General features: G+C 55.2%; 1 protein-coding gene across 4 annotated transcripts in view; it reads right to left on the minus strand.

Annotated features, from left to right (window-relative positions):
- RIPOR3 (RIPOR family member 3) overlaps nucleotides 1–10963 on the minus strand; it is an 87308-nt gene that overhangs the window by 24948 nt on the left and 51397 nt on the right. For 3 of the 4 annotated variants that reach the window (XM_064276211.1, XM_064276209.1, XM_064276210.1), the window contains 2 exons: nucleotides 4780–4926; nucleotides 1446–1524 (listed from right to left, as the gene is read on the minus strand). In XM_064276211.1, the coding sequence (XP_064132281.1) occupies nucleotides 1446–1524; nucleotides 4780–4926 (226 nt within the window). Of the gene's footprint in view, nucleotides 1–1445; nucleotides 1525–4779; nucleotides 4927–9835; nucleotides 10291–10963 lie in introns of those variants that run through there. The other variant, XM_064276212.1, reaches the window with a different exon arrangement.

The following is a 10963-nucleotide window of genomic DNA, read 5'->3' on the forward strand; positions in this document are numbered from 1 at the left end:
TCGCATCATATGCATGTGAAAGCTGGACAATGAATGAGGAAGATGAAGAAGAGTAGACGCCTTTGAATTGTGGTGTCGGCGAAGAATATTGAATATACCACGGACCGCCAAAAGAACGAACAAATCTGTCTTGGAGGAAGTGCAGCCAGAATGCTCCTTAGAGGCAAGGATGGCGAGACTGCGTCTTACATACTTTGGACATGTTGTCAGGAGGGATCAGTCCCTGGAGAAGGACATCATGCTTGGCAGAGCACAAGGTCAGCGGAAAAGAGGAAGACCCTCGACGAGGTGGATTGACACAGTGGCTGCAACAATGAGCTCAAGCATAACAACGATTGTGAGGATGGCTCAGGACTGGGCAGTGTTTCGTTCTGTTGCGCATGGGGTCGCTATGAGTCGGAACTGACTCAACGGCACCTGACAACAACAACAAGAGTTTTCACAAGGAAGCAGTGGTGGGGAGAGAGGAGCTGGGAGGGACTTCCCAGTACTAGAAAGAAAGCTCCCAGCTGGAGGGGTAAGGAGCAGGCAGGTGCCGGAGCAGGGGCATCCTGGTAGAGTTGCCAGATGACATACAGGACGCCCAGTTCTAGTTAAATCTCAGATAATCAGTAAATAATCTTTAACACAAGGATGTCCCACATGTTGCGTGGGATGTTGTTACCGCTGGAACTGCTCTGCCTCATGGTGATCTCGTGCAAAACAGAACGAAACGTTGGCCGGTCCTGCGCCGTCTTCACAGTCTTTGATGTGTTTGAGCCCATTGTTACAGCTATTGTGTCAGTTCATCTCATCACACTTAAACTAAATAATTACTTGTTGTTTATCTAAAATTCACCTTAGGGACATCTTGTTTATTTGCTTTTGTTTTTGCTATACCTGGCTGTGCTAAGGGGGCAGCAAAAACCCAGGGCAGGCAAGCCTTATGCTCACAGATGCTGCCCCTGTAATGGCAGGAAAACTGAAGAGCGGCTGGACGTCAGGGGATAAACAGGCTTCATCAAGGACGGGGTCAGGAGTCACTGCGACAACATTCAATGCCTGACCCTCTCTCCTGACACCATGTGAGCAGCCCCAGCTGCAGGTTCCCTGTGGTGGCCAGGGTCTAGAAAGCAGGACCGTCAAAAATACACACACTCCATACACTTGCTGACCTGAAAGCCCCCTGTAGAGCCAAGAGAGAATGGGAAGGGGCTCTAAAACTGAACTGCGGCAGTGGGTGAAGGGTAGGATGGGTTTGGGAAGTTTCCCACCAGCCTGCAGGTCACAGTCAGCGCCAAAGGTAGGTTAATTCATCATAAGACCCAGAAAGTCTATTCTTTGGTCTTGAGGTTCTGAGACTGCGGTTCACGCCCATGATGCAGATAAGCGGGTGAGGGGAGTCCATCTCTGGACCCTGGCCAAGGCTGCCTGGCTGCGCGGGGCGGGGCGGGGCAGGGCCTCACCAGCCTGGAGTTCCTCCGGGTGTCCTTGTGGCGTCCAGACAGGTAATCCAGCTCCGCCTGCTGGACACATAGGTACTCCCTGTGAGGAGAGCAAGGAAAAGGAGCTTTACATTTAAGAGGGAACAGAAGCAGGCCAGTGGCCAGTGCTCCAGTGTGGAGGCAGCCATGGCTGCGGACATGGAGGTTGCCATGGTTCTCAGCAGGGCTCAGAGGCCAGAGAGCACAGAGCCAGTCCTACCACCCGGAAGCCTGGCCCTTGCTCACTGGGCCTCCAGCTCCCACACCCTGAGCAAGGGCTGTGTGCCCAGCACTGCAACATGGGTTACAGGGAAGCTAGGGAAGCTTTCAGTTAATTCCTAAAACAGCCCACACACAGGTTCCACTGTTATTACACCCTCAGCGGTGGAATGAAACCCGGCCCCGGGTCCCCAGCACGGAAGAGGCAAGCTCAGGTCTGAAACATCCAGAAGCCCCCATCTTCTCCTCCATGTTACACTCCCTCCCAAGTTCAACCCCAGCCTGTGGTGAGGTCGGTGCAGAGCTCAACCCCTAATGAACAAGGACTACCGGTCCTGCTGGCTGGCTACCCCAGGGCCGAGGACCAGAGAGAGGCCTGGGAAGCCCATTCTGGCGAGCACAGAGGAAGCCGTGGGCTTGGTGGAGGGTTTCACATCGTGTGTCCCAGACAAAGAGACTCGGACAGGAAATGCAGGGTCTGGACTTGGGGCCTGGGTTGGGGGCCCATCTTGCTCCAGCATGGATTTGCTGGGTCACTGGCACTAGGCCCCACCTACACCACAGCAAACGTGGAAGGGGCAGCTTTTGCTGGGCCATGGCTCGTTTAGGGGCTTGGGCCCCCAGGGAGGAAGGGGATGCCATCCACCCCGGACACCCAGACAAGTCTCGATCATGCAGTCCTTACGGGACACCAGAAGCTGTCCTGTGAGGTGACACCTCTGGGGCAGGCCCCCACTTTCCACGCACACATGCCCAGCACCCGCTCTGCAATAGCACAGGGCAGGGGGTCCGTTATGGGAGGAGGGTAAGGATCGCCTCCTAGTGTGGGGACTAGGCCTTGGTAGTGGGTGGGGGGAGAGAAGGGAGACGACATTTACCCTGTGCCCAGGTAGGACAGCAGAGAGGGTCAGTGTTGCCCCTGGAGTTGATTTAAAAAAACCAAACCCATTGTCGTCAAGTTGATTCCAACTCATAGTTACCCTACAGGATAGAGTAGAATTGCCCCATAGGGTTTCCAAGGAGCAGCCGCTGGATTCAAACTGCTGACCTTTTGGTTAGCAGCGGTAGCACTTAACCACTGGAACACCAGGGCTCCCAGAGTTGATTTAGTGGTCTCTAAAAAAAAAAATTTTTGTTTTTTTTAAATATAGCAATGGATGTAAGGATGGCACGGGACTGGGCAGTGTTTCGTTCTGTTGCACATAGGTGGCTATGAGGCGGAGTAGACTCAATGGCACCTAACAACAACTATCCTACCCCTGGTTCTATCCTACCCCTGATTACTGGCCATGTAATCCTAGACAAGTTGCTTCCCATCTTTGGAACTCAGTTTTCTTGCCTGGAAAAGGAGGCTAACAGAGTCTCTCTCGTAGGGTTCTTGTACGGATTCACAGACATATGCATATAAAGCCCCGAATCAATGGTAGCCATTATTGCTGTCATTATTATTAGTGAGGGATGAAGATCAGGGGCCCTAAGAGGTGGAAGGCAGGGCAGGGCATTCCAGGAAGGAGGCACAGCATTCCAGTCTGAGGGGCTGAGTGCTGGACTAGAGAGCTAAAGGGGCTGCAGCCTCCCATCCTCTCACCGCCCCCGGGGCTATTTAGAAGAACACAGCACGGACACATGAAGAAAGATGGCACATTTCAGAATGGGTGGTGCCTAATGAAGGAGAAGTCTAGAAAGGTTGAAGGTCGAATTATAAAAAGGACCTTGAATGTCCTCCCAAGGCAGTAGGGAGCCAGGGAAGAGACTTGAGCAGAGAAGGGATTATGGTATGGGGGGCTGGGAGCCCAGGATGGTGAGAGCAGTGATGAGGCTGCTGCAAACAGAATGGCAGAAAGGGAGCAAGGAGCTAAGCCAGCGGGGAGGAATTGAGAGAACGGGGTTGAGAAGGTGCTGCCGAGAGGGCTTGGAAGATGGCTCCAGCCACACAACGAGGAGAAGGCAGGAGTGCTAGGAGAGGTCAGAACGTGCTGTCCATTTAACCTAGAGCACCCAGTGAACTGAGCAGCAATGAACGGCTAAGTCCACGTAACCTATTCATGAGAGAGCCCTCTCGCTCAGAGGAGGCTGACTTTTACTCTAGACACAGTGGTGACAAGCCTGGAATTCTGGCTTCTCAGCCAACAGGCATGTGACCTGGGGAGAACAGAGCCGGGAGCCTGGCCTGGAAAGAGACAGAAGGAGCAACAGTCTGGGGCGTTCTGTTCAGGGGCCAGCACCCCCCTCCCCTCCGCAGCTGCTGGACTCGCCACTGTAAAGCAGTGTTGAGGGGCCACTTATCCCCCATCCTCCCTGAGGGGAGGCATGTCCAGCCCTCACCTACTGGTCTCTGAGGGAGGGGGGAGGATGGCTTGTCTGAGGCAGATAAGTGGCTCTGTCCCTTTCCCCTCCCTTTCAGGTGGGAGGAAAGACCCCCAGGCAGACTGCACCCTGCGAAAGGGGTTCAAAGTCTTCCAAGTCAAGGGGCAAAGGATCAGGAAGCCAGTTCAGCCTCGCCACGGGGCTGCCTTTTCCAACCGAGCCTCCAACAAGGCTGGCCTCCAGACCTCTTTCATGTGGTTCAAAATTCAAAGAGCAGATCCACGGGCATACGCAGCTTCTCACACTCTGTACCCAATATTTAGGACAAATGTAGCATTTCTAGAGACAATCCCACTTGGCCGTGAAGACTGGGTGTAATACAGTATCTTTGCTCTTTCAGGTTCCCGCTTAAGTGCCTATTTAAGATTTTTTAAGTTAAGGAAGAATATATACTTTGAAAATCATTTTGTCCTGAAGTTTAAATTTTTCATCAACTCTGGTTCCTCCTTGGGTGACCGGCTCCCCCGTTTATAAATCAGGGTGAGCTAGGAGGGAAATTGTCTTCTGCGCTGACGTTTGGGGATCTGCGTCCTTCTTTACCTCCTGCCTTATCTATGCTGTGTCCCCAGCACCCTGGCTGCACCCAGGACATGCCATTGATGACACAAACAACCAGGAGCTCCCTCTGTCCCCTCTTACAACAGGACCCAAATGCCTCCCCAAGCAAGAGGCAGAGAGAAGGCCAGTGAGGGAAAGGACACACATAAAGGCAACAAACGGCCCTCCTTACTTGAGGCCCCTCCTCAGCGCTTCAAAGATCTTCTTCACCTGCTGGGGCTTGGGGTCCAGGCAGACAGGGCCCTTCCTCAGCGTGCCGTACGTCCTGGGAGGTTTTGCCGGCATTCGCGACCTCACAGAGTTCCTGTTGATGGATTTTCTATGAGAAGGGATGGGATAGAAGGAAGGAAAGGGGTCAGAGCGAGATCTGCATGAAGCTCCCCAGGGGCAGGCACTTTGGGAACAGTGACCAGAGCCCCAGGTTGAGTCCCACTCCATTGCCATCAGGCTGTGTAGTCTCAGGGGAGTTGTTGAGACTCTCCAGGCCTCAGTCTGCTCATCTGCAAAATAAGAGGACTGGATTTGAGGATTAAAAATAATAATAATAAACACCTGATGTCAGAAATTAATTTACAGTGAGAAATACAATCAAGCAGATGAAATGCCAATACTCTCTGACCAGCATGTCTGGTTTGCAGGCAAAGCAACATGGGAGGCCAAATTGTAGTCCCAGGGTTTACTGTGGAGTGGGTCCCTGTTGGCTCTGCCTGCCCATCCCCCATCCCTCCTGTTAACTGCACCTTGATTTTCCTCTGGAGCAGCTCCCCGACCCTTCTCTTCTTATGTGTGGTTTTTGGGGAAGAAGTGTCTTGACAAGTCACACATGCATGCATATACCTGGGTATCCTGAGGCAGACCCACAGCCTATGTGTAGGTTAGTCAACATATTCCACTCTCATAGCCCAGGGAGAGACACGTGACCCCGGCCTGGCAGTAATCAGCCAGGGGCTGGGTTCAGAATTCACAGGAGGAAGTTTTTTGCCACTGGCATTGCTAAAGTGGGGGGACATATACCTAGACCTTCCAGCAGCCACGTTTGCCACCATGTGGGGAGAATAAAGTCAACACAGAGGGAAGCAAAGCAGCAGAAAGGTGGAGGCAGACCAAATCCATATGACAATAGTTTCTGGATCCAGCTATGCCTGAAGTTAGCCTGCAGACAGACTTACATGAGCCAGTTGATCTCTTTTGCTTAAGTCACTTGCAGCTGGGCATGTGGCCTGGATAACTATGAACTCATGTCTCCCAGCAGTGACGGCTGGGTACCTGGCCTTTCAGGGCTGTCTAGGTGAATTCACCATTTCAGCTTCACTGGGGAGATGTCTTCCTTCTGAAGAGATCCCGTTCTGCGGCTCTGGGAACCCTTCAGAGTCCACTGCACTTTCAAGGTCTAAAACTAAGGGCACAGAATTCATTCATTCCAACAAAACTCACAGAGCCCTGCTTTCTCTGGGTCAGGTGCAGTGGGAGCCAGGAGGCCTGGGTCCCACCCTCAGGGGCTCACGGGCCACAGGGAGAGGCAGAGCAGGCATGGCTCCAACTCCTTCGCCAGGCCCCGAGAGAAGGATCACTGGGCCAGCGCCCCACCCCAGTCCCCAAGAAGCTCAGGCAGGCAGCCCAGCTGCACTTCCAGCTGAGCCAGATGCTGTACATTCCACGGCAGACACGGACATGGCTGTTTACTTGCAAGAGATGAGTTGTCCCCACCACCCCTGCTGATGGCAATTGAGCCCCGAGACCAGTGGTCCCATGACGTGGCTGCACAGCCAGATCACAAATCAAATGCCAAAATACAGATTCCCAGGCACTGCCCAAGCGTTTGGAGAGCTGGGTCTGAGAGGATGCTGAAGCCCAGGAGACCTGGAACCCTGCCCTGAGCGCTCAGCACCTCGCCAAGCTGAAGGGCTATACCCCCATGGTCTAGAACACAAGTTCTGGATTAGCCACGCATGTTCAAATCCCAGCCCCACAGATCACAGGCACTTAACACACATGAGCCTCAGTTTCCTCATCAGTAAAAAAAAGAGACAATAAGAGTGCCTGCTTCTTGGAGTTGTCATGAGATATTCATTCAGCAAATATTTACCAAGCACCCACTGTATGCCAGCCACCATTCTAGGGGCTGGGGATAGAGCAGTGGCCCAAACAGACAGCCCCCCCACCCTTGTGAGCTGAGATGCCAGCTGGGGAGAGTGGTAACAAGCACAGGCTTGGAGCCAGACGCAGGGATCTGTATCAGGTTCCACCATTTATAAGCTGTGTGACCTTGGGTAAGTTACTGAACCTCCCTGTGCCTCCATTTTCTCATTTGTAAGATGGGGCTGAAGAAGAGAGAAGCATAGAGTTGCTGGAAGGATTAAATGAGTTAATAAGTATAAAGGGCTCAGGAAGAAAACACCATCTCTCAGGTAGCCAGTTGCAAAGGAGAAAGCTAAAGCAGGGAGATGGAGGCAGGGGAATGTGTATGACGTTAAGTAGGGGACAAGGAAGATGCTTAGCCAGGTGGTGTTTGAGCACAGGCTGTGCGCGTGAAGCCCTTGGCACACGCCTGGTGCATCCCCGGCATGCAATCTGCACTCCCAGCTGTGACTGTCAGACTTTACCCATCACAGGACACTTCCAAAGCCCCAGAAGGGGCTGTGCTGCCTCCTCTCCTCACCCTCCCCGAGGCCACAAATGTCACCCACCTCTTGGACCCGGCCCTCCACACAGTTGCCATCTCCAGGCCCGCAGAGAGGGGAGGGGCGGTAGCTATGGGGACAGCGGGGTCCCTGCTGGGCTCGGGTCCTGGTGGGTGGGTGCAGGCAGGCAGGTGGGGTGGATAAATGCTCACCTCCGGGCTCCCCAAGGCCCAGTCCCAGGCAGGTGCACGCCTCTGGCCCAGCCCCCTCCCATCCACCTGGAGGCTTCCTTTGAGCCCTCCTGCTGCGATGCACCTGGTCAAGCCTGCTCCAGAGAAGTTCTGAGCCCAGTGCTCCTGGTCTGAACTCAACAAGGCAGGTGTGGTGGCCTGGATGGTGAAATCAGGCTGCATGGCTGGCCCAGGTGTCACTACAGCCAGCAGGGAGCAGCCTCTGGGGGCGGATGTCTTAGCAGCTCTGGGGCAGGCTCAGTAAATATTAAACAGCCCTCAGCTCACCGACAAGCACCCAGACGGGCACATGCCACCCAGCCCTCATGTGAGGCCACCAGGGCAGTCCACTTTGTGTTGTTAGGAAATCACTTTGTCAAATCACTTTGTCGGAGGCCTTGGTGGGAGTCGGGATTGGCAGCCAGGCAGCGGGGCCCAAGTCGGCATCTGCCACCTGCCCCAGGCTCCAGGCTCCAGGCCCCAGGCCCCGGGCCCCGGGCTCCAGGCTGGGCCGGGGCAGTGATAGGGCCTGCCCACACCTTCAGGTGAGGACCCGCTACAGCAACATGGTGAACTAGACTTTTGTCCTGGAGTCTGCCAGGTACTAGATGTCAGTGACAATGACAAACATGCATCTAGCACTAAAGTTCAAGCTCCGGGTGCTTTACACGAACCGACCATCTACTCCCTTTACACGTCCATGAAGACTATCCCATTTTTACAGGTGAGGAGACATGTTAAGTGACTTGCTGCCTGGCTCCAGAGTCTGTGCCCTCGGCCACCTCACGTGGCAGGGTGCAGTGTGAGCCACGTCTTCCTGAAATCAAGGGCTGCTACTTGGTTTTCATGCCCACACTTCCCAGCTGTCCCAACAGAGGCATCCCCAGGGCTGTGGGGACAGTGCCCTGCCTCTCCGGGGTCCCTAGTTCAGGAAGATACTGTCTGACCACATGGTGGAGGAGAGACCTGGCTGAGGAGTGGCAACAAAGGGGTTAAGGGCAGCTCTGCCTGTCATTCTGGGCAGAATTAGGCCAGGACTCTGCCCAACCAGGGTCAAATGGAATGCTTCATCCCCTTTTTCCCCATTCCTCCACACCACCAGCGTCCAGGGCCTCTCCATCCCTGCAAATCCAGCTCTTGGGAAATGGCCTTATTATAGTAGTCATTCATGCCTTCGTGTGGAATTCCCCCACCAGGTTACTTCCTCCCAGGTGAATTCTCTGAATAAAAAGCCCTGTCCAGAGTCAAGGGGGTTGGGTGCCAGGAAGGGGGAGGGGCAGTTGGGGGACAGAGGAGGCATGGGCCTGCCCTCATCTGAGTGGAGCCCTGCTCTCCCGTCCAGGTTGTTTTGCCTGACCTGCGCAGACACTGAGGGCCTTGGCAATGGGCCATTTTGACCTGGTTGGGTTACCTGGGAAATAAGGCCAGAAGGCAAGGCCTGAAACCTAAGCCAGGCCATCCAGCCTTGGAGCCAAAAGTCCCGATCCCTGTGAGCCAGGCAGAGACAGGAAGTTAAAAATAGACGTGTTTCTTCCCTGTCGTTATGGGCAGCTTCTGCCTCACCTGTGGACGAGGGGACTGCAGAGAATGAGACCAGATGGTGGCCATGCAGGGGCCTCAGGACCAGCCCAGCTAGGCATTATCATAATTCCTCGGGTGGGGAGCCCCTAAAGCGGGGGGTTAAGGATATTTACAACTATCAGGGCCATCATTCCTGAGCTCAATGTGGACTTTGCAGGACCTGATTCTTGCCCTTGCTGATGGCTGATGAGCCCAGCTGTCACGGGGCAGGAACATCTCTGCCCTCCTAGCCCAGAGCGCTCACTACAGAATTGCAGGAGGGAGGCAGGGAGGGGCAGGACCTGACTCTGGGCTGCAGGGGACATTTCTTATGGATGTGGGCAGTTCAGAGGCCCCGAAGGCCTGGCTGGAGGAGGGCGGCAGGCAGGACCAGCTACATAACCTGGGGGACCTTGCCTGATATAACCTGGGGGACCTTGCCTGATGGTCACAGCCAAGCACTGAACAAGCACGAGACCCTTCTGAGCAAGGGCCCAGGTCGCATGCCTGTGATGTCAGCCCTGGCTGCAGGGTCTGTAGACCCTCCCCTCCTGCCAGACACCAAAGTTCCTGCAGTGCCTCTGTGCAAACCAGAAAAGGCACCCTGCCCGTGAACCAGCTCCCCCGCCAGGGCACACAGCTTAAAGGGGTCATACCGGCTGGACGCCCTCCTTGACCAGGCAACCTGCATGACTGCACACAGCAGCCCCGATTAGGGACCCCAAGGGGCAGGGGACCCACATAAAGCCCAGGAAGAGGCAGCTCAAAAAGCGTCAAGCCAAGAAACAGTGCCAGTCCCCGGTTGGTTTGTACTCACCCCTCCTTCTCTTCTCTCAGGCCTCAGCTTAACAGCCCTCTGTCCCATTCCCTTGTCTGATTTCCTTTGCAGCACCAGCCACCAGCAGTATGTATTGTCTGTTTATGGTTTGCTGCCCCTACAGGACTGCGGCCCAGAAGGGCGACTGGGGTTGGTTATGTTCACTGCTATGGCCGCTGAGCCTGGAACAGGGCCGGGCCAGAGGAGGTACTCCATAAATGTTTGTGGGATGAATCAGGGCTTCCTAAGGGTACTTCCAGCTGGACCATTCCAGGATTTCATCCTCAGCTGCCGCCTCTTCCTGGCAAACCTCAGACCCAGCACGAGGTGAACGTGCCAGGAGAGCGGACCGCTGGCTGGCATCTTGGGCAGGTCTGGGTGCAACCACGGGACCCTCGGGAAGGGCTTCAGGAATGGGCCAAGGAGGGGCCTGGCTGGGTCTGGGGCCCAGGAGCCCACCCCAAGGACGTGGAGTTGAAGCCAAGGCTGGAGGAAGATTAAGCAGGAGTTGGGCAGGTGGTGGGCAGATGAAGAGGAGGCGGAAGCCTGTCCCCGGTGCTTTGGTGAAGTACAGGCGAAGGCCTGGAGCCTAGGGTGAAGGGTGAGGCCCCGCTGGCCATCACTAGGGGCCTCCAGGCCCTGGGAGGAGTTTGAATTGTGTTCTCTGTGGGATAAGAACCCCTGCAGGGTTTTAAGCAGGGGCGTGGCCTGTTGGGAGCTGGTTGTTGACTGGCTCACTGGCCTGGCCTGCCGGCTGGGAGCCCCACCTGACCACTCCATCTCCTCAGACAGGCAGATGTTTGGGTCTCCTCCGGATGCCAGCCTGAAACGCTGCCCCACCCCCAGCCCTGACGGCTGGCAGGTGGCTCCCCCAGGGGCTTGCTTCCCTGGACAACTAGCCAGTGGCCGGGCAGCTCCTACTCAGACAGGCTGAGGGCAGGAAGATGTGCAGGCCTGGGCTAACTCGAGCTGGCCCCCAGGAACTGAAGCCCATTTTCCTCCCAGGGACCCACCGGCAGGCAGGCCCACCAACACCTGACAAACACTCAGAGGGTCAGTGAAGACCTCTAGGCTGGGCTCTATGGAGGCTGCTCCTCCTCACTGAACACTCCTACAAGCACCTACTGT

This window comes from Loxodonta africana, chromosome 24, assembly GCF_030014295.1.
Source record: "Loxodonta africana isolate mLoxAfr1 chromosome 24, mLoxAfr1.hap2, whole genome shotgun sequence".
In the NCBI taxonomy this organism is placed as follows: domain Eukaryota; kingdom Metazoa; phylum Chordata; class Mammalia; order Proboscidea; family Elephantidae; genus Loxodonta; species Loxodonta africana.